General features: G+C 41.3%; 3 protein-coding genes across 7 annotated transcripts; 2 read left to right on the top strand and 1 right to left on the bottom strand.

The window, feature by feature from the left end:
- Window positions 1-62: 62 nt before the first annotated feature.
- UPB1 (beta-ureidopropionase 1) lies at window positions 63-13,022 on the top strand. The gene is made up of 10 exons (XM_042015107.1): window positions 63-216; window positions 865-1,036; window positions 2,463-2,550; window positions 3,259-3,353; window positions 4,319-4,480; window positions 7,332-7,501; window positions 8,170-8,251; window positions 9,096-9,138; window positions 9,859-10,013; window positions 12,765-13,022. The coding sequence occupies exons 1-10, from the start codon at window positions 116-118 to the stop codon at window positions 12,846-12,848; spliced, it is 1,152 nt and encodes a 383-aa protein (XP_041871041.1). The 5' UTR covers window positions 63-115; the 3' UTR covers window positions 12,849-13,022.
- Window positions 13,023-13,914: 892 nt separating this feature from the next.
- On the bottom strand, window positions 13,915-23,179 carry GUCD1 (guanylyl cyclase domain containing 1). 4 transcript variants are annotated; one of them, XM_042015109.1, is made up of 6 exons: window positions 23,049-23,179; window positions 21,380-21,464; window positions 19,754-19,919; window positions 18,935-19,026; window positions 17,098-17,339; window positions 13,915-16,620 (listed from the first exon to the last, which is right to left on the bottom strand). In XM_042015109.1, the coding sequence occupies exons 1-6, from the start codon at window positions 23,083-23,085 to the stop codon at window positions 16,529-16,531; spliced, it is 714 nt and encodes a 237-aa protein (XP_041871043.1). In that variant the 5' UTR covers window positions 23,086-23,179; the 3' UTR covers window positions 13,915-16,528. The 4 variants fall into 4 exon arrangements, with proteins under 4 accessions (XP_041871043.1, XP_041871042.1, XP_041871045.1 ...); XM_042015108.1 differs by lacking the exon at window positions 23,049-23,179 and adding an exon at window positions 22,703-22,926; XM_042015111.1 differs by lacking the exon at window positions 17,098-17,339 and having other exon boundaries at window positions 23,049-23,130.
- An 8-nt stretch (window positions 23,180-23,187) lies between these two features.
- SNRPD3 (small nuclear ribonucleoprotein D3 polypeptide) lies at window positions 23,188-26,929 on the top strand. Of its 2 annotated transcripts, none has more exons than XM_042015113.1 (4): window positions 23,188-23,245; window positions 23,969-24,118; window positions 24,724-24,916; window positions 25,756-26,929. In XM_042015113.1, exons 2-4 carry the CDS (start codon window positions 23,993-23,995, stop codon window positions 25,815-25,817), a joined length of 381 nt encoding a protein of 126 aa, XP_041871047.1. In that variant the 5' UTR covers window positions 23,188-23,245; window positions 23,969-23,992; the 3' UTR covers window positions 25,818-26,929. The 2 variants fall into 2 exon arrangements, with proteins under 2 accessions (XP_041871047.1, XP_041871046.1); XM_042015112.1 differs by lacking the exon at window positions 23,188-23,245 and adding an exon at window positions 23,358-23,452.
- Window positions 26,930-27,139: the final 210 nt, after the last annotated feature.

Below are 27,139 nucleotides of genomic sequence, written 5' to 3'. Positions count from 1 at the left end.
GGCACCGTCCCGCCAAAACCCGTGAGGGGAGCGGGGCGTGGCCGACGGGGCGGCCCGGGACAAAGTCCACGGGGCCACCGAGCGCCTGAGGGGCTGCGCGCGCCCATCCTCCGCCATGGCGGGAGCCCTGGAGTCGCTGGAGTCGTGCCTGGAGCGGCACATCCCGCCCGGGGAACTCGCCGAGGTGAAGCGGATCCTCTATGGGGGCGAGGCCAGGTGCGCCACCAGGACGGGCTCGCCCCCCGCTTTGCGGGTTTCCGTCCCTCCTCTCCCCGGGCTCCGCGGCGATGCCCAGCCTGGGAGTGAGGGGAAGGAGTCAATGTGAGGGCGGGTGTGCAAGACACGGTGCTGGGCTGAGGGGAGGAAGGAAGAGTAGGGCTTTTGGTGCTGCAGTGAGGTGACAGGGGCATTTTGGAGGTGATTCAGGTGTGGGGAGCAGGGCAGTGTGAGAAGGTGATGGACAGGGATGGAAGACCTGACGGGAATAGTCGAGGCATCGGGGTGATGAAGCTGAAAAAGTAGGGTTAAAACTTGAGGAAAATACATTGGAGGGAAAGTGTTTATAATCCAGGTATGGCAGGTGGACGTTTGTGCGTATGTGCACCTTGATTTCTGCAGCAAGGTGTTAGTGTCTAGAAATGACGGAGGAGGACAGAGGGAGATTGCTGACGTGGAGGTCAGCAGTGAGATTGGCACATGAGCTGGTCACTGCCTGTCCCTTGGCTGATGGATGAATGTTGGGGCATGAGAGCTTGGGTGTCTCTGCAGGGTTAGACAGAGTTGTGATCCCCTTGGCCCACTTCATTCAGAGCAGAAAAGGAGAACATCTCATATCGAAATGTCTTTGTTTTCTGTTTAATCCAGAAAACTTGATTTGCCAACTGCTGCACTGTCAGCAGCTCAGGAAAGAGATTTTGAACTACAGGGCTATGGATTTGAAGCCGCTCCGGAGCAATTGAGAAGGCCACGAATTGTTCGAGTGGGACTGATACAGAATAAACTCCCTCTTCCCACAGACACAGCAGTGGCAGTCCAGGTATACAAACTGGGACTGGGGCTGTTTGTAACTCCTCTTCTGCTGGATTGAGACATAACACAGTTCAGTTCTTGATTTTAGGAACTGTATCCTGAAATGTCTAATGATTGGCAGTACAGGACCCATCAGAACTGCAATAGAGCATCCTGTAAGAAATTTGAATGACACATTTGGTTTTATCGTTTCTCAGAAACATCCCTTGTGTTTACCTAGCATGCCCAACTTGCTCGCAGTTTTTCCAAAGCTAAATATTTAGTAGCTCATTTTGTACATGAAAATCCTTTGCCTCTAAGATGAAACATAAACGCATTTACCTAAAATCAAAAGGGATGGCAACCAGTGGAAACCACAGGTGCAGTTCTAGTTTTAATTGAGAAATGTTCTGTTATAGGCAAATCCATTAGAGGAAACAGATTAATAAAGCTGTGTTCATTATTCTTTGTACAGCAGTGAGTGAAATCTTATTACAAGATAACATGGTTTAGTGGTGACTTGGCAGTGCTGGGTTAATGGTTGGACTTGGTTGATGATCTTAGAGGTTTTTTCCAACCTTAATAATTCTGCAACCATCTTTTGGACCCAAAAGCATGATGTGACATATATGTATAGAAATAGCCTCCTAAGAGTAGCTTTAAAAAAGTGAAAGAAAACACTGCATTTATAAAATCTCCTGGAGTAGTAGTTCTGTACAGTGACAGGACAGAATATTTCTGAAGTAGTTTGTTTTGGAAAGATTACCTATCATGGATGCAAGTCATTAATTCAATAAACGGATCAAGTTTGTGGATTCTTTATAGCAGCTGTTGAATAAAGTACCAGCTGTATTCATGATTTTACCTTATAAATAACTAGTTAACTATTTCTGTAAATCAACATACAGTTGTTGAATTCATAGGTCAGTGCAGTCTTGTCTTTATTAATTTATTTTTGACACCTGAAGGTAGCAATGTAAAGTGCTACACCTATGCTTATCTTTAAGTAGAATACTCTAGAAAACTAATTAATAAAGGCTTTGATGATTTTTCTTGGTAATAATTACTTAGCTCTTAGGACAGAGGGCTTAACATCGTCCTGTAGGTTGTTTACAATGAGCAGCAAAATCACAGTTTTTGTTGTTTCTGTTAAGATTTTTGGCTTTTTGCTAGTCAGGCAACAATGAGTTGCCATCTATATAAATGTTGCAACCATGGAATTAGAATCCCATTGGAATGCTTTCTGTATTTTCAGCATCTAAATGCTTTTAAAAATCTATATCTGACTCTGTTATCAGTGTTCAGGAATGATAGCTTGAGTTACTCCCCTTGAAAGCAATGGCACTGAGTATAGAACAAGATAAATTCAATATGAACAAAGGTTGTAAAACCAGGCAGTTAATACAAAGATGAACATGCAGCTGTTTTCATAGTGTGACATTTCTCACAATCAGGTGGCTGCTCTGCACAGACGCATTGAGGAGATGGTGGGAGTGGCTTCAATGTGTGGGGTCAACATTGTGTGTTTCCAGGAGGCTTGGAGTGAGTATTTTCTGTGATTCCTTGTAGGCTGTCGGATGTCAAGTGCCTTCTATTTTAACAGGTGTCCTGTACTACAAGTATGTCTTGTAAGTGAACAGTAGAAATCTTCCAAGATAACAACAATTGACCATAGTGATTTACTTCCTAAAGGACAAACCAAAGAGTCTGAGGTAGCAGAACTGTATGGAAGAGTGGGGATCTGTTATGTTGAAGACTGCCATATGATATTTGGAGCTCCTTCATGGCATCCTTTATGATCCTTTCCTCTTTTTTTTTTTTCTCTTAAAACTTCGGGGGTTTTTTCTAGACAGGTATTATAATTTAAAAATCTATTTTTAATTAACATGGGGTGTTTGAGGCTTAATGGAAGCAAAACCCAAAATGAAGGCCCATTAAATGTTTATGAAAACAGGTTATTCATAGTGAACACTAGTGACTGGGGTGTATTTTGTCTTTTTACCCCTGCTGAGACTTCACTAAGTGCATCCATTCTCTTCTGGTTTGCTCTGTGTGAGCTCAAAACTCCTTGCCCTTGCTAAAAATATTTTTAAATAGCTTTTGCCTTTAAACAAGAAAAACAGTTGAATCATTCTTAATTATTTAAATTTTTTTAATTTTAATTTTTTATCAGTATTCATGCAAATAGCTTGTATTTCTTGAGTGGCATGAACATTCTTGTACATTTTGCCTTGCTTTGGTGTTTTCCAGCCATGCCCTTTGCTTTTTGTACAAGAGAGAAACTTCCTTGGACTGAATTTGCTGAGTCAGCAGAGGATGGGCCAACAACAAAGTTCTGTCAAGAGGTAAAAAGCCAAGCAAGCAAGCAACAAAAAAACCAACCCACATCCAGCCCCAGCCCATAACTGCCACTGATAATGACAGATTTCTTCTTTGTGTACCATTCTGGTATCACTGAGAAAACTGAAGAAACAAAAAATAAATTTTCAACTCGCTTGACAAATATTATGATAGTGAATTGAAATAGAAATGGACAAGAACAATTCTGCTCGATATTTATTGTTTAAACTACTCTGCATTTAAAGATTACCTTTTGCCATGAAAATCCTATGAAACTGCCCATTTAACTATTCCTAAATTTTACAAGGGAGAAATTTTTCTTTGTACAGATAATTTTATTTTCTTTTTAAAAGGTGTTTCTTGCCTAGAACAATTGAGCATTAAACAATCCTTGTACAAAGGTGTGAGGAGAATAATAGCCTTTTCTGAACAGGGAACACTGTCACACAACTGTTTGCATTTTCCTCTGGAATGACACAAATGTAGGGAACTTTTTTTGGACCCAAGGAGATTTGTTATTGTCAGGCTCTTGTTTCTCCAGAGACTGTTGATTAGAAGTTTAGTGACAGAGCTTTATTTTCTGACAACTTTTTTTTAAATAAGAAAATTGGACTTGTTTTGGTGTAAAATTTGCCCAGCTATGACTGAGCTATTAAAAATTTTGTATCCAGCATAATATCTTTAGTCTGATCTAGGGCAAGTACATGTTAACAGCTTCTCACTATGGAATTAATGACACTGGAAGTTTGGAGAAATAAAAGAAAGGGAAGTGATGTGAAGGAAAAGGCAATGTACCAGTAAACTGGCAGGCAGAATTTTGCTGTATTTCTCACTCGTACCTGTGTTATTTAGCATTTGTAGTTAACATGTAATGCTGTTTCAGTTAACTGTTTTCAGCTGGCTGTGGTGTCTGTCATTCTGGGGTACTGCAGGTTGGTGTATAATAGAGGAATTGTGTTCATTTGTACAGCTTGCAAAGAAATACAATATGGTTGTGGTATCTCCAATCCTGGAGCGAGATGAACTGCATGGTGGAATTCTGTGGAATACTGCAGTGGTCATTTCTAATTCTGGAGCTCTCCTTGGCAAAAGTAGGAAAAATCACATTCCACGGGTTGGAGATTTCAATGAGGTAAGATGCAGTATTGTGATAATTAAGTTAGTCTTACCTGGCAGCTCTGGTTTGTGCCAGCATGGGTTGTGTCAGAGTCACAGTGGCAGAAAATGCAGTGTGTTTCTAGAAAATGTGGTTCACTTACTGTCAAATCAGTTTTTCTCAGATGAAATGATGGTAAGTAAATTTATCAAGAAGGAATAATTCTTGTGAGAGTGATGAGTGTTAAAGGAAGAATAACATTGAATCTTGTTAGGTACTCTTCCTTGGCCTAGTGCAAACTTCAAAAGTATCAAGTATCCTTTAAAAGAATTCTTTTAAGTTACAGATGTGTTGTGTTTGTTGTGCATGATTGGCTTGGGTTGTTTTGTCATGTGTGCATGTTGAACTTAACTTCAATTTTCAGGGCAATTGTTTCATGTTTCAAGCATGAACATTACTTACAGTCTTTCTCTATTTCTCTGTGAGGTTGTCTTGGAAATGACAGTTCTTTTGCTTGTGTTTATTCAAGCAGAATCCCTTAATTCATTATGCCTCTGACTGAATAGCTGTTTTATGGCATCTTCTGTCTACTAATCACATTATTGCGACTGAAGCCCCCGGCAGGTTTTGGGCCATCCTCCAGAATCAGCTTCAGAAACTGAACTGGCAGTAAAGACAAGATCAGAGGAAAACTGGTAGATCTGAAATGTGTTTATCCATCCATAGAATTATCACAAGCAGAAAGATCAGGATTAAAAATTAACCGAAGTCTAAAAATACATTGTCTTACCTAACTAAATCTCTCCTTGTCAGCTAAAGTGAGTAATTAACAGAAGCATTTCTTCTAAGCACTGGAGGCTGCTATGTACCTGCAGTTGCTTTTGCAGACCTGATCAGGCTGGTGTGAGTTTCTCCAGAGGAGGCTGTTAATAGAGTTCTAGACAATGAATTTCAGGCACAGTCTGTCAGTCACCAGTGTTAACTTGTATTTTTTTACAATTATTTTTGATATTTAATATTATTTTATCAGGTCTGTCCTTTAGTTAGCAAAGTAGTAACTAACAAATCCATTGGTTATTTTCCACATTTTTTTATTTGTTCCTTATGTAATCCAACAAAAAATAAATTCCTGTTGCTTGTGCTAAAATATGATGTCTTTCAGTTTTTCAGACAGTGTTTAGTGGAGAATCAACAGATTCCAAGAAACTCATTGTTTCCAGCTATGAAACTGTAATGAGAGACACCTAAAAAAAGAAAGTATTTTTACTTTTTCATGTGAAGTATAAATAGAGTTTCATTAAGAGTTTTGCTAAAAGAAGTTAGTTCTTAGAATCCTAAATGCCATAATTACTACAAAACAATCTGTTTATAGCTTCCAGATATACTGTAATGATCTGGCATTTCTTCTTGTATCTACTTTGTTACAGAATCAAGTAGTGTTTACCCAGGACAACACTGTCTTCAGCTGGCTTTGTTAGCAAAGCATTAAGTTCACTCTTCTGAGCTGAACAATTCTGATAAAGCAACTTCAGAAACCAGGCTACAGGAAAGGATTATATTCATCTGTGTTACTTTAATGTTTTCTTTATCAACAAAGTTAAACCTCAAAGAAATACTGAATTTGAGATGATTTCTTGTGGGTTGTCTTTGTAGGGCAGATGGAAATGGAGCCTTGTTAAAATTGTGCCAGTTGAATCAGTAAGAACTAAATGGAAAGGGTGAAGAGATTGGTCTGTGGCCTATTCAGCCATGTGTGGGAGGCCATATAGATAAAAATCAATCCTTCTTGAGACATCACAGTTTATTGCTGTGGAGATGACTGTGACCTCTGGTGAGAAATAAAGAGGAACTGATGAATTCCCTGAAGCAACAGCATTCTTGTTTTTCTTCTCCTATTGTAAGAAAAGAAACTGAGAATAGGAGAAAAAATGGAAGTATATTCATTCAGCAGAATTGTTTTGAAAAATGATTGTGTGAGCACTCACCACGTGGCGTGCTGTCTACAGACATGAAAGGAGATCAAAGCAGTGCCCAAAGGACTGTGCAATTTCATGAGACCTGATAATAAATAAGAAACATGAGATGTTACTTTTACTGAACATACTGAACCTCTAGACCTTGGTTTCGGAAGGTGACCCTCCTGTATCTGTCGTGCCATTGGCCCACAGTTACACGAGGCCCAGGTTTGTTCCGCAGCTGTAACTGCTTGCTTTAGGCCTCAGGTGTTTCTATTTCCTTCAGGACCAATGGCGGTGGTGGTTACAAGGAACAGATAATTTCAATAAGGAGGGGTTTGCTTTATAACACACCTTCCTTGTCTGATAAGAACCATGTCTCATGGGGTCAGGATGATGGATTGTGTCCCTTGCTCTTCTGTCTCAGGTTGGCACCAAAGGATACTGTCAGGGATCAGCCTGGCCACTGCAACTTCTGTACTCCTTTGGTATCCACAACATTGTATAAGGAATGTTGCATGGCATATTCTGTCTTGTTCTTATCTGTGGGTCTTTATCACTGTCTTTGTCTCTGTCTGAACCTGGTGATAGTACTTTCAGAAAGCAGCACGTTTTGGAAGTGCACTGCCTGCTGCATAAAAAAGTTACTTTGCTTGAAAGCAGGTATAAGAGTGTAATTTCAGTGAATACGCACTCCTGCTGCTTTGGCATTTCTGTATTCATCTTTTCTGCTGCCTAGTGCTTTTGTAAATCTTACTCATCCTATTATCCTCAGCCTTCTATCTACAGATTAAAAAGCTTTTTTAGTTAGAGGTACTTTTTTGCACTTTTTTAAGAAGTCTGCCTTTGTGGGTTTTTTTTGTTTGGTTGGTTTTTTGAGGGTATTTTTGGGGTTTTTTTGGGGTTTTTTTATTTGTTTTGTTTGTTTGTAGTCTACTTACTATATGGAAGGAAATACAGGACACCCAGTGTTTCAGACACAGTTTGGGACAATTGCTGTGAATATCTGCTATGGGCGCCACCACCCTCTGAACTGGCTCATGTATAGCATTAATGGAGCAGAGATCATCTTTAACCCTTCAGCCACTATTGGGACACTCAGGTAAAATACAAACTGATCTGTGCCGTTGCTCCATTTCTGGGTTAACTGAACCTCTGAGCCCCTTGCTGGGGCCTAAAGGGCACCTTGCTGAGGTCTTGGAAGTGTAGTCTCCTTGTTTTGTCTTCACAAAGGAGCCTGCATTCTGATCCACCTGGAATTTTGGGCTCCTGGTCTGCTCCCAGTAACCGATTCTCTTTCAGAACTTTATTGTACATCAGCAGGTCTCCTGTCTTTAAGATAGCATTAACCAGCATCCAGCTGGTTAATGAAAACTGAGAGTTTATTTAGATTTTTTATGTAATATTTTTGCTATATAATAGGTAGTAGTCGTGTTCAGGCTTATTTTAGCAGTTTGCATTGTCCACCTAGGAGTGTGGGATCAAACTGCAGTTTACAGAACCAAGCTGAGATACCCTTTTCTCAGAAACATTTTTTTTAAACTGTTGTTTATGATTATCAGGCCTCTTGAACCAGACTGGACCAGTGTAAATTGTCCCTTGAGATTAATCTTCTGCAGATTAACATTAACTGCACCCTACTGACTTGATTTCCTAAAAGCTAACTTTGGCTTCTGTGACAGAAAATGTGCAGTGTGAGACAGTGAGAATCTAGATTTAGCACTGAAGTGTACAAGTAATGAATACCTGCTGCCTCTTTGTGTGTTGCAGCGAGGCACTGTGGCCAATTGAAGCCAGAAATGCTGCCATAGCCAATCACTGCTTCACGTGTCCCATCAACAGAGTAGGAACGGTTTGTATCTTCGTTGTTTCATCTCATTCCATAATTCAGGTGTTGGAGCATGAGTTCATTCAAGGCAAGGGACTGATAGCACTGGAATTCATGGATTCCTCTGCTGTGTAACTACTGTACTAGGGTTTATGATGTGATTTGAAGATGGACAGTCTTGAAGAGATTGAGAGCTGCCTTTGTTGCTGGCAGCCCACTTTTTGGTTGCAGCTGCTTCCTGTTCTTGAATTGAATCTTTGTAGTAGGCACCCACCCTTTTGCTAACTCTCCCAGTTTCTCTGGTGAAATCAGTATTCTTTTAGCCAAAATGACTGAAAATTTCATATACCCTCGAGTCAGTGGTACACAACTGGTGGCTGTTGTACAGATACTACCTCTTCCTGGACTGTAAAATTCTATAATGAAAATTATAAGTACATGCAATAGGTCATTCTTACCTTCAGGTTAGTCCAAATACCCTATGTGTGTGTTTTTTAAATTAGATTCCCTGCAAAAATCCAGACTTGTTCTTGATGATATGTGAATATGTTTGCCTTTTTTTGTGATCTAAAAAGATATTTTTGGTTAAATATCACCTCTTTTGCCTCTTCAAACTTGTGAAATGGGTATGAGGCATGTTCCCCAAAGTGTATGAACAACAGTCAGTGATACAAAAAGACCTTGTGTTCTATCCTATCCATCAGAGAAACTAGGCCTCTCTTACGACTCCCTTTAGACAGTGCTGATCGTGTGCCAGAAAAAAAATCTTTGTAGATTTATATAAACTTCCAAAATATGATAGACTAGCAAGGATTCCTTGAATTAAATGGAATTATACTGCCACCTATGGATTCCTCTTATTTCACAGGAATACTACAAAAACGCCTTTACTTCTGGAGATGGTGGAAAAGGTATGTTCAGAAATCACATTCAGTACCAGTTCCCAGATTTGCTGGAAGTTAAAGAGAACGATCAGTGAGGAGTATGAGATTTTCTTGTATGTATTTCTATGTTGAAACACGATAATTTGTGCTGTGAGAACCATGGCTGCCTGTGGCTCCATCCAGAGTGGGCCTGAGCCTTTTTTCAGCCAGTTCTTAGCAGCTGCATGAAAAAGGTCAGCGGTATCCATTGCTTAGTAGTACAACAGATGTGATTGATTTTTGGCACAACTCAAGAGTTGTGCAATAAGACATAACATCTTTTCTGTGCCTCAAATCCCAGTGTTTTCATCTCTGACCTTTCATTGAAAATTGAATGGATGCATCTCTGTCAGCTGTTTTGAAAATGTATGATTTGACAATTAGAATTCATTCAAATGCTAAGTAAAAAGCAATGAAAGCAAAAGCTTAAGTCCAGAGACTTAATAATGAGAAAGCACAATGATGCATTATTTGAAAGGCAATGCAGTGAGATTTTCCAGATAATTTGATGGTGTACTGTGCATGAAAGTAATTACTGGCCAAAACTGCAGTTATTTTAGGGTCATGCTGTGACCTCTTCATGATGATTATCTTGCCTAAAGGACAGTGAGTCCCCAAGAAATGAAGTCAGGTTTTGTGGGACACTGCATGTTAAATTAGATACCTATTTGCAGATGGCAATACATGCTTTTTAAAAATCTCTTTAAGCACACCATGAGTTGGGCCATTTCTATGGCTCGAGTTACGTAGCTGCACCAGATGGCAGCAGGACCCCAGGACTCTCTCGCACTCAAGATGGGCTGCTGGTGGTAGAGATGGATCTAAACCTCTGCAGGCAAGTTGGTGACAAGTGGAATTTTAAGGTAAGCCTGATTATAAAGAAAATATGATATTAGAACAAACAAGCTTTGATAATGATTCTGTGATATTACAATAGTTAAAAGGCAGCTTTTCTTTTTTCTTTTTAATGGTTCAGAGCTTAAATTGTTGAACTAATTTAACAGGATGTTATGGGGGCCAAAAGCATAAAGAGATTTGGAAAAGGAGTAGATAAATGCAGGGAAACTAGGCCAGTAGCTTTCAAATGAAAACCTTAGCCTCAGGACCTTAATGTGGACTGCCAGGAGCTCTGAAGATTGCTGGGGAAGAGTTTATGCTTTCCTTATGCAGTGAACATAGGTATTTGTTGCTGAGCTGAGCCAGGCATCGGATCTCATCTAATATGGTACTATTATATGTTCATAAAGGCCTTAATTGTCAGTTTTGGTGACATTTAGTGAAAACTCAAACCCACAAGCTTCAGAGAACTTTCTGAAGGCAAACTTTCTGCAATGTTAACTTCCTGAATTTGTGGATGTGTTGAAACTTCAGAGAAAGAACTGTGTACTGTGTATATTCATTTCTGAAGCATCTTAACACACTTTTGAATTTATCTAAATCAGATTAAGATGGCTGCAAGCCACTCCACATGGCTTTAACAAACCTTATTTATTACTATTTTTTTTTTTTTGTATTCTGAGGTAAAGCTAATTTGGTTCATCTTTCCAGAGGGCATAATTGGATTTAATTTGTCCAGCAGCAGTGCTGGTTGAAGAAATGGCTGCCTCAGCACAGCAGCTTGCTAACCCTTCGGTTGTGCCAGTACAAGCTATGTGGGGGTGCCATATTATATGCTGATTTAGTGGAGTGACCGGATTTTTTTTTTTTAAACAAATGACACTGTAGTTCCTTTTTAAATCTGATCAAGTTTACAACAGGCCACACAAAGATCCTGTTGGAACAAAAAAACAAAAGAAGTGGCAACTTTGGAAATAGGTTTTGTTGATGAAGAAAACATCTTCTTGCTTCTGTGGAGACAGATCTTTTGTTCTAGTCCTCAGTATTGCTAGAGACTAGAACTTTTTCCCATCCACTCTTAAGATCAGCATCATTTGAATCCTAAAAAAGTAGACCAGAACTCCTGGCCAGCAGCTATACAATATATGCAGGTTCTTCAGTGATCACCTAGTATTTAAAATAAGTAATCATTTGCAAGGAGTGTTAATTTTTGAACATCATGCTACTGCAAGCAGACATTTATTTTATAGAGCTGGTTTATTTGCCTGTTGAGTATTACAATATGGTGCAATATTCAACATGTTTTATTTCAGTTTAACATAAAAATGAAAAGTCTCTGTGGACTTGAAATAAGCTTTCTAATTAAAAAATAGCATTTTCTTATCTAGAGCTTAATTTCTTTGCTAATATTGCTAATCCATATGTAGGGCAAAAACCAAGAAGTGATTTCAGGTCATCTTCTGGAACAGAATTGCATTTGTTATTTTACAGAGGCCTGTGTTAGGCATGTGGTTGTTGCCATAATGGAATTAAGTCAGGCAGGCATTTAGTTTTCCTTTGCCATCAAAGTCTGAGGCCCTTACTGCAGAGTAGAGGCTTGGTGTGTCAGGAAGCACATGGAGCAATGCTTATAACAGCTTAGTAGGGGTATCTGAACAAAAGCAATTGTATTGATTAGGAAAAATAAACAGTAAAAGCAAAACACTGCCCTTTGGCTGTTTTGTGTAGAATTGTATATTTTTTGTTGTCTTCAAGTCTTGTGCTGTCAGCACCTTAATTTTATGTTGATGGTGTGGAGTGCTATTGTTGTGTTTTAACACATAAGGCACAGCTGTGGTTTTGTTTATGTGACAGGGGAGAGCCGTTTCCTTTTCCTCTCAGTTGTGGCCAAGACAGAGGTAGTTCTTGCTGAGGGGAATGAGGAAGAGTGGTCTCCGGTTACCCACTGCAGAAAAAGAACCCTTAACAGCAAGTAGGAACCTATTTAACCTGCTCTGGTATCTGCAGTTTGCACTCAATGGTGCCTGAAAGGCACATTCAGTAGAATGTCTTTGCTGAACTTAGAGTAGCAAAGGGGTTAAACAAATAAAATAAAGATGTAATTTGCCCCTCCAGAGCCAATGCTGTGGGCTGTGCACTTCAGAAGAAGATGACGGCACTACATCAGGTGCTGTATTGCAGCACTTCCAGCACGTCTCTGTTGCCCAAACCATTGATATTTTGTATTATTAAAGGGTGAAGTAAGAGGAACTCAAACACTGTCAGTGGCATATATGCAAACTTAACTGCTGGCAGCAGGGTTCCTTGGTTGTCAAGGACATGACATGAAGCCCTAATTATGGAGACATTCCTTTGCCTTCATTGACGTAACTTAAAAAATTGTTGATGCATAAGAAAGCAAGTCCACCTTTCACATCCAACTTTCAGCAATCCAGAATAACCATAAGTAGTAAGTCAGCAGACATGATTGTCACTGAAGGAGAGCTCTAAGACAGGAAGATGTTAATTTAGAAGTTTGACTTTTTAGGGTGGAAATAGACTTCTTTTTTGGATAGAAATACAGTCCTAGGCAACATAATATGAGTTCTTTTTATAAAAAACAGTTTGTGCTAAGGCACTGGAGATCTTGAATTTTGCATGAATTACGGTTTTGATGTTTGGGACAATTAAATCATATATGGTCATAGAAAAAACCAACCAGTGGATAATAAGTATTTTCTACTGAAGTACTTTTGTAGCTCACTGAAAGAACTGAAGCTTTGATTTTTCTTTTACAGATGACTGGTAGATATGAAATGTATGCAGAAAAGCTTGCTGAAGCAATCCAGCCTTACTTTATACCCAATATCATCAAAGAGTAAGAGAGAACATCTCATTACACTCAGATGTTACAAGACAAATTCGAAGTTACTGTGGGATAATAGCTTTACTGTGAATGACAAGTTGTTGTTTTAAAATGTTGTCAGTTTAATTTCATGTAACCAACTTTAATTAATAGGATTCAAAACTGTGTTATGTAAAATAATTGAAAATGGCTTCTTGAGTGTTGTTACTTACACTAATGTCTGAAGTTTTGTTCCTTGCTAGAAATACATCCAGTGTTTTTCTAGTGTAGAAACACATACAGTGTACTGTGATATAGTTGATAGAGAGGATGAGTTCAGAGGACATGAAACTTTTTACGTAAGCTTTGCATTGTACATCTATTTATTTCCACTTTCCAGTTTTTACCCTCTGCCCAAATGCATAATTTAGGGAGAAAGGAGGCAGAAATTGTTTTCATCTGGGTTTTGTTTGCTTTTTCTGCTTATGAACTACTTGATGCAGTTCTGTTATAGCTGAGTAATGTCCCAGACACCCCCGTTATTTGAAGATCTGTGGGTGCTGTAAAGCAAGACCACTTTGGTTCTGTTGCCTTTTACACAACCACAGCTGGATCAGTGTCTTTGATGGGCCCCTTCACGGTGCAGAAGTTGTGCTCAGAGAGATGCTTTGGTATCTTCTGAAGCTCGGTGCCCTGATGGGAAGCAGAAATGAGACCCTGGCCAATGCATAGGCAAGGCTGGGGCAGTTGGATGCTTTTCACTGTGAACAGAAAGCCCACGATGGGTAAGGAAAACTCCTTCCCTGGGGCTGCACTCCAGTAGGATATGTGGTGGTTGCAGAGTACACAAACCAGCTGTGGAATAAAGGTAATAATGATACATTTGCTATTCTTAGGTAGTACTGTATTCTGAAATTTTGCTTCATATGATTTCGGTAATGGCAATAGGTGTTCAGGCAATGCAGACTGAATACAGCCCAGCAACTGTGAATTTATAGCTGTAATAAATATTTGAAGTCTTGTTTTTATCCAATTTACAATTTCAGATTTTCAAAAAACATTTTTCCTAATAAGTTGTTAATAAATACACTTGCTACATTATGTTACAGGGTTATCTGTGAGTTTAACCTTTATTGAGAATGGCTTAATTACAAATAAAAATATATTTATGTATAAAATCCCTGCATGTAAAATCCCCTTCCTTTGCTATTGACATCCTGACAGAAACAAAGCAACTGAACATTTTCAGAATGAGTGTTTTGATAGACAGTCTTGTAATGGGAAACCAAGTTTCAGAAAATGCAGATGTTCTGAATGCTTGTGCAGTGAGCTGCTTTTTCAGCTGAACTTGTCATATACTCTTTTCGCTTGGCTTTTACTTCTTCCTTGTGTTTTCATCTGTAGCTGTACACGATCCTGTTGTAATAGTGGACCTCTCCTTTTGTCTGCACTAGCTTAGACAGCTTTATCTTTCACTTTTGTTGAAGCATTTAAACCCTGGGTACCAAACACTTACCAGTCAATATTGTTACACTCGTCTGTGCACTTCAGGACACTTAGCTTGCCCTTAAGCTCATGTTTTCTATAAGCTCAGGATTCACTTTTGGTAACAGAAACAGTAAGATGCTAAATGTCAATTACAAGCCTTTTGTGAGAATTGATTTTATTTAACTAATCAGGCCTTCTCTAAGATAAAGCCTGTGGCAGTTTAATGGTATTGAATTAACTACCTACCTGAAAATGCATGGTTAAGGAAGTACTCTTAACAGCCTGCAGCTTACATACCTGTTAGTTATTAACAGAGCTAATACAATCTCTCTAAATCATCATGATTTTTGCCCTGGACATAAAAATTCTCAGATCAGGAGTCTTCTGGTTACTTACTTTGGAGGAGTTGAAAGGCATTATTTACAATAGCTTTTGTACCTTTCTTCTGGAGGGATTCTGCTGGTGGCACTGATGTACTGGTTCTACACAAATCACATCCTACCTCTTACTCATTTTGCAGCTATCAGTGCCAGAATGTATTTAAACTTCACCAATGATAAGCAAAATTTGACATGCAAAATTTCCTGTCATGTACTTTTGTTTGGAATTTTTAAGGGTTGCTGCATTTTAGATGTCTGTTACTATTTTTTGCCTTTGTACAAAGGAGCACTCTTGATTCTACTAAGTACTTAGTGAACACTGTATAGATACTTTCCAGTTAGTCAACAACTGATGAAAGAAAATGTTTATCTTGGTAAAAAAACTTTCTATGCTGAAAGTAGATTCCTATTTATTATATCCACCAGTAAATAACAATATCCTTTTACTGTTATTCCACAGAGTTCCAGAACTTGAACAGTTCTTTTCCTAAAACTATGCCAGAGGTGTGGGATCTCTGTCTTAAGTGCAAATTTTCCTAGTTTTATATCAGTGCTGATTTTCCTACTCACTTTCATATAGGCAGGACTGAAGATTGAGACTTACAGGAAATTATGATGGATGAAGCTGAACTAAGTGGCTTTTTCTTACACTTCAGAGTGCTCCTTGTGTAGCAGAGGCAAGGGCTATGAATGGGCTGCTACCACTTTCACTTAATGTCTCAATACAGCAAAAACTTAATCCAAATACAGCTGTAGTATAAGAGCTAGAAAAATCTAAGTTCCTGGCTTCTTACTTGTAGCAGAGATGCTTGTATTTCCTCTTTTCTTAATTGATTTTAGCTCTTCTTAGAAGGTCACTGAACTAATACCAACAGCAAAATTTGGCTCAAATTAAGATTCAGCATTTTAGCTACAATGTAGTAGATGCTGTCAGATATTTACACTTTACACACAAAATATATACCATTAGTGTGGATGATAATTTTCTGCATTTGCTTAATAAGTTTAAAGTTCATATTTAGAATGGATTCTGCAGAAACTGGCACATGTGGGTGGCATAACATTCAGAGCTTTTTGCAAAGAGCAAGAAAGACTTTCAAGTGCAAATAAAATTTTTCCACTTAAACTTTTGGAGCAATATGGAGCTCTGAGCACTCATCCAAGAGGATTTAGCCAAGAGATGGATTTTGTAGTGCAAGGGAGCAATTCCAGTATTGCAGTGCATAAACGCTAAATCTCTGTTAATTTGGTACATGGGAAGTTTCCTACATTGCAGACAATACTGATGAGCCAATAAGGCATTTTTTTGTTATTTAAAAGTGGTTTAAGTTAATATTTTTTTCCTTTTATAATACTCTGCTGAACTTCAAATCCATAGATTTTGGATGAGGAGCAGCCCTTGATGCTTTGACAGAGAGAGAAGCAGGTATTTTCTATTTTTTTTTCTTTGTTTACCTAAACCTAAGCAAATATTACCAAGTGTTAAAGTTCATAAATGTGGTGCTTTTTTCTTACATGTTTAATTTTAAAATAAGCTGAAAGTGAACAGGCTCTGTGCCTGTAGTTCAGAACTGCTGTCAAATGTGCAATGTTGAAAATTAGGAAAAAAGACAAAACCAGAAACAAACAAACCAGAGACAGACATTGCAAAATCAGATACATCATCAGAAAAAAAAAAAAAAAGGTAAAGACAGCATTGCAATATAGGTCCTGTCAATGTCTATAAAGCCTCCCTTGTTGAAGGTCCCACTGCAGTTCAGGAGTGAGGGGTGTGCAGGGGAGTCCTGAGACAAGCAGCCAGCTGCCGTGCAGCCTGTGCAGGAAGGGGCAGGAGTGTCCTCTGTGGATGTCAGCTGTCTGTGTAGATGAACAGAATATCTTCATCAGTGCCATAACTTGTCCTGGCTTCCTCGAAGTTACTGATGCTGGTGCAGCATGTTCCTGGTAAGGAGGAACAAAATGTTATGAAAAATTCAGAAGGATTTGCTGTTGAAAGGTTCTTACACTGGATGTAACAGCCTCCACAAACAAAACTAGTATAGAGACTAGACCCAGCAGCTTAGGTTACAGCTTTACTTGGGTAGATTTTTTCACCTTAAAGAGCTCGCTGAAGTAATGCTGCAAATAGGTACTCAACTGGCCCTTCTGTTACATTCTGCACACAGTTCAGCATCTCTCACTAATCCATCTGAAAGCCAAACAAGCCATTTGCTAGAGTGCCTCTATGAATGCTTCAGCTAAATCACACCACAAAATGCGGCACTGATGTAATTAATGTGGCAAAACCCCTTCTGACAAATTGGGTAACAATGCTTGAAATGCCTGCACACTGTGAGGGGAGGTCCAGCTGTGGCTCTGTGTTAGACTTGTTAGTAATGCACTGGCTGAGAATCCATCCAAAAGGGACAGGCTACTTACGGTCAGCATAGGCAGGGTTATTGTAGTAAATACTCCCTGAGGCTTTGTTGTAGCCACATAACACTATGAAATGGCCCTGGTAGTCAGGGCTCCTGCAGAAGCACTTCTGTCCAATGGGAAGGAAGCAGCAGTATTTGACAGGACTTGAGCAAAGATCACACAGTAGCAGGACTGCGTTCACAAGGACGATGGCTACATGACCCTGGGACAGGTGGTTTTGGATGTCTTGAACGGTTACTGTGCTGCAAGGAAAAAAACAGACACACTTATTGAAAGAGGCTGGCGTAAAGGAAGTGCATGATGGTGGACAGTGCAGCTGGCACAGCTACTTCTGTATCACAGGTACAGGTCTTTGCTGTTAAACCCTGCAGGCTTCGCTATGGACAAAGCCTGACAGAACCTGCAGCATTCAAGGCCTTTTCATTTCATTGCTGCTACTGAAGTGCAGAACAACGGCTCTGGATTCTGCAGTAACACATTCTGAGATGACATTCGTATCAGATGCCCCAGAGAAGAGAAATAAAGGAACTGGCAACTCAGTAACTTGAGGGACTTCTGTTGTGGGAAAATTTTAAGTGAAGTGTTCTCTCTGGTGGTTAGAAAAACTTGCCTCTGAAACACCAAATCTTTATTGACTGAGTGGTTAAATATTGTTTAACCACTAACCAAATTAAGATGTGCCCAAATTTGTCTGTGTCACACAGGACTGTGTTTCTCCCAGCTGCAGTTTTGAATCACCTGATACTCTTGAGGCTTTATTTCTACAGTACCTCCTACAGAGAGTAAGTATCCACCAAATATAACCTATAACCTCATCTGTTAAATGCTGTCCTTCATTGAGGCAGATGGTGTGTTCTGTATACATGAGAATTTCATCACTTGGATCTGTTCCAGATGTCTGTGCTGTGTGCACCACCTGATTGAACTTGCGTGCTTTTTATTTCATCTTTTCCAATGTCACTTCCCCACTCTGATGCCCCAGCCTCAGTACTGCACAGGTAGATATGCCCTCTGTCCCTGCCTTAATCAAGGCCACAATCTTGCAAAAGCAAGAGGAACTGAGTGTCCATTCTGTCCTGTCACAGCTGTAGTTGGAGTGATGGTGACTCCACACGTGTTAGAAAGGGCACTTGAGTCTGCTAAATGTAAGTTACACTCCAGCATTCAAATGCTGTTGCGGCTGCCCCATATCCTGTCTTCTTTGCTTACCCCATATCGTTTACCCCACTTCAACAACAGGGATCCAAATCCAGCTTCCCTGTAAAAATGGACGCAGCTCACGTTGGATGCTTAGTCCTTTCCCAATAGAATTCCACTGCTGGTTGTGAAACAATTCTGCAGTTTTTCCATTTCTTCTGGGTTTGCAGTTCTTTCATGGAGTTCCTTCTTTCATGGTCCCCTTGGCAAAAGCTCCTATGCTAACTTGTACTTTGCATGTTTGTGTAGGAACAGAGATCCATAATGTTTGCATAGCTCTGGGAACAACGAGTTCTGTACCCACACAGAATTCTCCTTAATTCCAGCAATGGCCAGTTAGAGTGCTGTAGGCACTCCTGCTGCCTAAGTGTAATGGATAACCAAATTCAAAACATAAACAGTCAGCTCCTGTCAGCATTTTCATATCACTTATTTTACATCATGACTAATTTTTCTTCAAGCTTCATTATTAGCTCTTGATGTGCATGGGGGTTTTTGAGACAGATATAGTAGAAAGACACTAATTTGCGAAAAAGGGCTTAGGGCTTGATTTCAATCTCTTTCAGCAGTTTAGCTTGGTGCCTCCAAGAAAAGCAGGGGCCCACAGAATCTCCAAAGAGAAAGAAAACTATAAGCTTACCATTTCTCCACCAGCACCTTGCAGTCTTTGGCTTGTGCAAAGAGCTGATTCACTCGATTCTCTTCTGTGTCAAAGTGCTTCCTGTAAAATGACTGTGGAAATAACAGAAGTTCTGAACTGGAATGCTGTTTACCTTGGGTAATCCACCACTTAAGAGTCTGCTACAAGGGGCCTGCATAAGTTGGAGATCTGGCTATGGGATAGAAGATCTCTCCCTTAGTTCACTGGAAGCAGACTTCTGCTCTGAATTACAAATTAAATTCACTCCTGGTCAGTTACTGTTGCAGTTTCTATCCAGTGGCTGTTCAGCTGCCTACATGAGAGAAGCCTGTCTTGTTTCCCAGGGGAAACTGGGCAGGAGCTTGTATTAAAGCCACTGCTGCTACAGGCCCTCCTTGGCCCCTTGTTGGCAGTCCTGGAGAGGCCAAGCTCTTAGTGGATGGGAGGCTGAGTTCCCCTCTCACCTCTAGAGGTGGATCTTCCAGGTCAAGGCTGAGGCACGGTGGTGGGGAAAGTGTGGAAGCTAAACACTGCTGCTGCCCAGGCTGTACCTGTTCTGTAGATAAATACAGGGCTTCAGTCTCCAAGGCTGTCAAATAGGTTGGAACCTTTTATGAACACTACATGCAAACTTTTTAAAAATTCAAAAGATGGAATCAATATGTGGGATCATATTGCCTTTGGAACAGATTTGTACCACCTTTGGCAGTAGGTCAAATTAACTGTGGTTGACTGTCAGTAGCACAGCAGAGCTTTTATAGCATGATACTTGGGGCTTTTAAAGCTGCCTGCTCTTCCCCTACAGATGAGAATACTAACCTGATTTTTGTAGCCCTTGTCCACTCCGAGTGTCTGGGTGCAAAATTTATGCTTAACTCCGAAGTGCCGCATTAGGTAGGCCAGGTCAATAGTCCAGATACTCTTTGTTAACTGGAGTTCCTGGATGGCTTTCTGAAACTCATCATTGTCCAAATGATTCAGGTACCTATGGTATTAGGAAAGGCAGGGGAAGGGAAGCACAGATCTTAGGAGAAGTAAAATGTGTGCTGTAGCCCAAGCCTCTACATCACAGCACATAAAAACTGAAACAATGGGCTTGGTTAAGAAATAACAAAAAAAAACAAAAAAAAAAAAAAACAAAAAAAAAAAAACAAACCAACCCACAAAAGAGACAGAAATTTAAGGGAAGGGAGTAGGGAATATTTAACTGGATTTATTGCTGACTTTTTAAAATTGGAAATGTGTGGTGCCTTGACTGTTTCAGAGTGTTAGAAGTGTACAGGTGCTGTACCAGAGGCAAGCTGGTATAGAACTCTGTCCTGAAGGGTTTACAGTGTAAATGTACAAGTGTATTAGAGTCAACAAAGAAGAGTTAAAAGACTAAGACTTCCTTCACGCAATAGATGGATTTCAAAAGGAGGAGCCGTAAAGGAATTCAGTAAATATTCAGAGGACACTTGTCTTAGGCACTGATGACACAAAAGGAAGAAAAGGGGAGATGAAGTCAGGAGGAAGCTTGGGACAGGCTGCAAAGGGGTGGGGCGAGGCAGTTACAGGGAGTTCTGAAAGTAAGAAAACAAATGGAAGTAAATGATAAAAAATAAAAAGGGACTGGAATTGAGAATGCAGGACAAACAACGTCAGATCAGCAGGGTGAGAAGATTAATCTTGGAAGCTGAGTTTTGGGCAGACTGGATTGGCAAAGAGGTAAAGGGAATAGAGGTTAACAGTAGTCAAGATGGGAAATTACCAGCACACGGACTAACGTCTTGGCAGAAGGGATGGAGAGAAATGAAAATCTTCTGCTTCATATCTACTAAGTGGACATCTAAATAGGTATTTCTCCTGCACCTAAGCTCATGTTCCTCTGTGGAAGGAAAGAGGAGTTCAGCAGGACAGCTACTAGTTCAGAAAAAAGTAAAACCAAAAATAAAACAAAAAAAAAAACCCCAAAGGGCAACACAGTTTTGAAGCTGAAACTACTCCTGGACCACAAACACTCATCCCACCAGCTGGGGGCTTAGCAGGACAGAGGTAGTACACGTACAGCACACACTCATAAACTGGGATACACCTACCCATCATTTGAAAACACAGAAAGGAATCGGGTGAGTCACAGCTAACTACCAGTTCTGAATTGTAACAACAGGAAAGAGGCAACACTTTCTATGAGTTTATGCGTGTCATAGAGCTGATTTGGTATTCTGCATCTGTCTAATCAGTCAATTATTCAAAAACATCTGAAGTTCAGTTTACTTTCCCTTGCTCCTGCCAGAGAACTGGGTCAGGCCCAAGCAGCAGTCACTGTCCAAGGGTATCTCAAAAACTGCTGCTCTCCCTAAGACTGAACTCATGGCTGCTTCAACACACCTCTTCTCCCTGGGATTTGCTTTCCGCTATTCCTCCCCATGGAATGGGATTTCCCACACTAAGAGAGCCACTTACTGAAGCACCATCCTGGAGCAGGCCAGCCCGCAGTCCCAGTGGTACAGCTGCTGAATCACTGGCACTTTCAGCTGGATGCAGTCAACTGTGTGAGTAGAACACAAACGATGTCAATCCATATAGGAATGTTTTGCCATGCCACTAAAAGTCAGCCTGTCCTCAGCACTACAGCCACAGAAACTTAGGAACATGTTTTTGTCTGATTGGTAGGTAGATTTTTTTCTTTCTTAGGGAAACGTACTTTTAGTATTTCTGTATAGGTAAGTATTTGGTTTAATCTCATACTCCTTTATTGTTCCATACCTAGATCACTGCATTTCCACCGCCTTTTCCCTTGGAAGTTTCTTTTTTTTTTTTGGTGGGATGACATACCCACCAACCCTCAGCTGAAGCTCTATTTCCTGGATAACAGCAGGTAAGACACAGGTATTCATCCTTTCTCTTGTGTCTGAATATACTTCTGTGCCACAAGAGGAGTTAAACCAAACTGGGAGAAAACATACCGAGACCTCTGGGCTGGAATCTCTTAGAAGTCCCACAGATTTAAGCCTTTCCTATAGATGTCTTTTTTCTCAGGGATGGCAATTTACAGAATTTTAACAAAACTCACAAGTGGCACCAGTTGCCCTTTTGTATTAATTCCACCAAAACCTCAGTAGAGAGGGGAAATTAATAATATCTACCAAAAAGTCCCAAAATACAAGCTCCATCCTCTGCCTTAGTTTTTATTTTTATGGAGTTGGCAATGTGGTGGTTTCAGTTTCAGGAACACCCTCACCACCGGCAGGACTTGGAAGAGCTGTGCCTGTCATTGCTACTTCAGCACTGACCAAAGTGAGTTAATCACAAAGGGCTTTTCTCAGTAACCTTTGATCTAGAAAAGGCCTTTGAGCAGTTTTTTTAACAAGGTCATCTACATTTTATGATGGAAATAAAAATGCATTTGACATCACGCGGACTTGTCAAGTTTTGATGTAATATTATTTATATTTTTCCTAGTTGTGCCCCTGTTTAATCATGACTAGTGGCATACCAGTTGATATAGTCAGTCTTTTTAATTCATCTAGCTTAAGGTGCTCTCAAGTATCATAACAAAAAAAAAAAAAACCAAAACCCAAAGAAAATCAATTCCCACTTGTCCTCAAACCAGGACTTCTTAAATGCTTTATCATCATTTTTCCTTGGCATGTTATTAATCAGTCCCCTTTTTGTTAACAGCCAGGGCCTCTAGCAAGTCCCACGTTAACCAAGGGGTACATATTTTCTACGTGAAAGCTTCAGAGAGCACTAACAAGTTTTCTTGGCCGTTCAGTTTCCAATCACCTGTTTCCCAACACACCCAGAGCTCTTCAGGGATGGCTGTCGGCTGTCCCAAGACGAGATACCAGCCCATGCCTGTAAATCACCCTGCGAACCCCGCTGCGGTTTGCCAGATCCCCGCCGCCACGACCTTAACGACGGAGCCGGCAATTCCACATCGCTGCTGCGGGCAAAACCCGCAGCACAGCGGCTCGGGAGGACGGAGAGGCGGCCGGGGGCTCCGGCGGGGCCCTCAGGAGCCGCCCGCCGTGACCACTCCCAGACCTGTTCCGCGGGCGGACCCCGCCGCCCCCCGCCCGCGGAGGCCCCGCCGCAGCGCCAAGCACCGGGCTGGGCGGGCCGCACTAACCTGGCGGCGGCTCCCCGGCCTCCCGGGGACTCTTCATGGCGGTGGCGGGTGCCGCCACCGGCTCACTGCCGCCCCCGCCGAGCCGGCGGCACAGCCCCGGGGCCCGGCGCTGGCTCCTCCCGGAGGCGGGGGCTGAGGGGGGCCGGGCCCCGGGGTGCTTGCCCCGTGCCGTGGCGGCGGGGAGAGCGGCGAGGCAGGCGAGCGGGCAGGGGCATGACACGGCGGGCGGGGGGCGCGCGGCCCTGCCCCGGGCACGGGGCACCGCGGGGCTGCCGGGCTGGCCCCGGGCGGGAGCGGACGGGACGAGGCCGCGCCGCCCCCAGCGCCGCGTTCCGGTTCCGGCGCGCGGAGCAGGGCGGGAGGCGGCGGAGGCCATTAGCGGAGAGCGCGGGCAGCGCTGGGTGGTGAGTGCCGGCCCCGGGCCGTGTCCCCCTGCGGGGCCTTTTCGCTTCCCCGGGCGCTGTGGGGACGCGTCCGAGCGGCGCCGCATCCCCTGAGGGGGCCGGGTCAGAGCGGCGGTGTGCGGGAGGGCTGGGGTGACCCCGGCTCCCTCGCGGCAGGGCCCGGTGCTTGGCGCTGCGGCCCCCGAGCGCGGCCGTGCTGCCTGCTGGGCTCGCAGGGGCCATACCGCTATGGGGTGTACCTGGGGCTCTTCCCACGGAGATACGAGTGGTTCGTTATGTGGTACTTAAAAGTGAATTTCCTAGAAGAGACCTGGAAATGACTGGCTATTGATATTTAGTCTTTACATGGGTACGTCTCTGGAGAAGTGTTATTGACGCATAGTCAGAGCGTTATGTTGTGTTTAAATGTGAGAAAATTGGTGCTTTACACTAACGGGGAAGATGATGGATTGCGTAGGTGGAGCTTATTCTACATCTTTCTTTGTAATAACAGCTTTTGTTTTCCTTTTGCCTCAGGTGTAGAGCCACAGCACTGCAGCCATGTCGATTGGAGTGCCAATCAAGGTCCTGCATGAGGCAGAGGGCCACATTGTGACGTGTGAGACCAATACAGGAGAAGTTTATCGAGGCAAACTAATCGAAGCTGAAGACAACATGAATTGTCAGGTATCTTTTGCTTCACAAGGATGGAGGGAAAGTTAGCTGATCTGGGCCTGGGAAGGCTGAAAATTTGATTAAAAGACTGTTGCTTTTAGTCCTGGGATAAAGAAAACTGTGCTGCTGCTTCTTACCATGGTGAAGTGTATTCATCATTACAGAGTGCTCCAAAGAGGCCAGAGCTTATTTCCAGTTTCAGAGTAGGATTCGGCATCCCTGTCAGTAAGATTAGGGATTTTAAGATTCTGTCCTGTGAACAGTGTTTTTATGGAGTTCTTTATTTAAGGCCATTAAGTATAAAGAATAAAAAAACCTTGATTTAAGAAACGGAAGTTTATTTAATGCACGTTACTTTAGTCATTTCAAGAGGGCCTAATTTTGACTTCAGGCAAGTGATTGTTGAAATCAGAATGCTCTCCTAATAGTACTTGAAGAGCCTTATTAAAACTATCTGCATATGAGAAAACAAAAATGATGACGCTGATAAAGCTAATGTGTAAACTGGGGAGAAAGCAAAAGTCTTGGGCAGCAGGCATGGAGTATGTTTAAATGGTTGTGATGCCTTGTGTGACAGCTGAGGCCTTTCTAAGCACTGACTGATTTTTACCTTCCAGATGTCCAACATAACAGTGACATACAGAGATGGACGGGTCGCACAGCTTGAGCAGGTGTACATCAGGGGCAGCAAGATACGGTTTCTCATCTTACCAGATATGTTGAAGAATGCTCCTATGCTAAAGAGCATGAAGAATAAAAACCAGGGTTCTGGAGCTGGGCGAGGGAAAGCAGCTATTCTCAAAGCTCAAGGTATGTACAATTTGTTCATGGTCCCTCCCCCTATTTTTCTGTAGAACTGGAAAACTCATCTCTGTCACTGAGGAGATTAAGCAGTAAGAAGTGAAAAGATTACTGGTTCATACAGTGTTTTTCTGTATGTTTCATCTTACGGTGGGAGTCAAGACTCAGATTGTCCCAATTACCTGAATGTGTAATATTGATGCTACAATAATTTAGAGGTAGTGAGTAGTCTTGTTAAATAGAGCCTTTCTTTTAAACTTAAGAGTTCTGTTTTCCAGCAATTGTGGCCACTCCGCTGTTTGGAGTACTTAGGGAAGGATTCAGGTGTTCTTGTTAAGCTTTTGTAGGAAAACAACTTTATTTATAAAGATGGTACTTAAGCTACTGGAAAGCTGTAATTATTAGCTTTTCTGTAGTTCTCTCTCATTTGTGCCTTTCTCAGGGGCTCAGTCTAGTTATTAGTTAGCTGAGTAACAATGATGTGCCACAAAGCCCCTGATTAACTTCAGTGTGCAGTAACGTTTAAGTGGGGGAGCAACTTACTGAGTAGTGTTGCAAAACCTTGCAAGAGTGTGGGTTTCAAATCTCTTGGGTGACACAGATTTGTGTGTCAGAAGGAACATGAGATGTATGAACATGTACTGCAGTTGTTCTGAGGAGACAGTCTGTGGGACCATTAGGTTCTGGTTCTTCTCACAGAAAGCTTCTTGCTCTCACATCACTTTCTGAGCATTTCCTTGCTTCTGAGCAAGAGACCTTGAGTGTTGTTGATGTTTTGCTTGTCAGTTGTTGAGATAAATATGCAGGTATGTCAAATTCATGTAATTCCTGATGTTTTCTTTCTTCAGTGGCTGCAAGAGGAAGAGGCCGTGGTATGGGCCGTGGCAACATCTTCCAGAAGCGAAGATAATTTTGGTCTTGGCTGAATTGCTTTTTTTAATAGGGGTGTTAACTTGACTATGTGTGCATTGGTATCAGTTTTGTTTAATAAATGTTTCTGACAAAAACTTGTGTGCTTTTACCTGACAGGACAATTCTTGGGCAAATACACTGTAGGTTGATTTCAAACTCAAGCCAGCTTTGTCTGGAAAGTAGTGGATTTTGTTATATCTAGGATTGACCGCTTTGTGTGATGCGTTGGTTTTTAAAGATCATTATGTTTCCTTTTTCTTGTTTAATCCTGCTGTCATTTATTCTCTAAAGAATTAGAAGGCATTCTTAATGAATAATTTTAAGTCATACATTATAAAGTCTTATTAGCAGCTGCATTTATGGAAAATACAGCAAAACAGAGGGAGCTTCCTGAGAAGCAGAGCACTGTGTTCTTTTGCTTTATATGGACCTACAATAGATAGAGGTCCATCTTCAGATCTGTCTATTGAACTTGTATTCTTGCATTTCTTTTTTTTCTCTTCAGATATGGGGAGAAATTTTAATTAGGAGCACACAACTTTGATAGCCCAGATCTACATTTGCAGTGAAAAAATCTATTCTGACTTTCTTAGCAGTTTTTCCCCGTGTCTGGGAAAAGACGACAACATAAAATAGGCATTTTCCGGGATGAATTTGAAACGTTTTGTAGATTTGAAAGGTGGTGCAGGTGTATGAGGAAAGTCTTATAAATAGTTATCCATTAAACACAGCTCAATACAAGTGCTAATGTTTTGAACAAAACTCACAATCAACTTCAGCTTTTGATCTTATTACCTATACACAGTTGTGTATAGATCAGCTGATCTGCAGGAAGCCAAATGTAGTTGTAACTTCAATTTACTTTGCTTAAAGTGTAGCATGGTTGTTTTTAGTGACTTAAATGGTTGAAACGTTTAAATGTAACCCTTCTGTACCTAATCACATACTTGTGTGCAGTCAATTACCAGTCTGTACACACACAAAAGGGCTGGTCTTGCTTTTCTGCTCGGATGCTGTGAAGACTCTCCCTTGTGTGCAGACAGGAAAGTTGAACTCATGTATTAACTTGTTGAATTGTGTGTAAATAAAGCTGTATTTGGTCTCACATCACTAGGGAAAACCCTGCTGCATGTTCTTCTGGGTGGTAGTGATCCTAAATATTTGCAGTGGAAACCTCCTTAAAATGTGTTTAAGGGGTACTTGAGCTTAACTATAGAAGCGTTGTAGTGTCGTCTTACACCGCTCCTGAGGAACGTGTCCAAAAGACGGCAGTCCTCACAAACAGGGACTGTTTCCACTAGTGGTGATGGTTCACCTGTT

Source organism: Corvus kubaryi, unplaced genomic scaffold, assembly GCF_017639235.1.
Source record: "Corvus kubaryi isolate FWS band 111438036 unplaced genomic scaffold, C.kubaryi_AGA036_p1.0 split3-37173, whole genome shotgun sequence".
NCBI classification, from domain to species: domain Eukaryota; kingdom Metazoa; phylum Chordata; class Aves; order Passeriformes; family Corvidae; genus Corvus; species Corvus kubaryi.
This window is presented reverse-complemented; position numbering and strand designations above follow the sequence as displayed.

Excerpts from the sequence above, each read along its gene's own strand:
- GUCD1 (XM_042015108.1), bottom strand. The coding sequence starts at position 22,772 with ATGGGCTGGTATCTCGTCTTGGGACAGCCGACAGCCATCCCTGAAGAG. Across the intron at positions 19,027-19,753 it reads ACAAGGGCTACAAAAATCAG|TCATTTTACAGGAAGCACTT; the intron begins GTTAGTATTCTC and ends TTATTTCCACAG. Across the intron at positions 16,621-17,097 it reads TAACCCTGCCTATGCTGACC|GAACATGCTGCACCAGCATC; the intron begins GTAAGTAGCCTG and ends CCTCCTTACCAG.
- SNRPD3 (XM_042015113.1), top strand. The coding sequence starts at position 23,993 with ATGTCGATTGGAGTGCCAATCAAGGTCCTGCATGAGGCAGAGGGCCAC. Across the intron at positions 24,119-24,723 it reads AAGACAACATGAATTGTCAG|ATGTCCAACATAACAGTGAC; the intron begins GTATCTTTTGCT and ends TTTACCTTCCAG. Across the intron at positions 24,917-25,755 it reads AGCTATTCTCAAAGCTCAAG|TGGCTGCAAGAGGAAGAGGC; the intron begins GTATGTACAATT and ends TTCTTTCTTCAG.
- UPB1 (XM_042015107.1), top strand. The coding sequence starts at position 116 with ATGGCGGGAGCCCTGGAGTCGCTGGAGTCGTGCCTGGAGCGGCACATC. Across the intron at positions 2,551-3,258 it reads GTGTTTCCAGGAGGCTTGGA|CCATGCCCTTTGCTTTTTGT; the intron begins GTGAGTATTTTC and ends GGTGTTTTCCAG. Across the intron at positions 10,014-12,764 it reads GTGACAAGTGGAATTTTAAG|ATGACTGGTAGATATGAAAT; the intron begins GTAAGCCTGATT and ends TTTCTTTTACAG.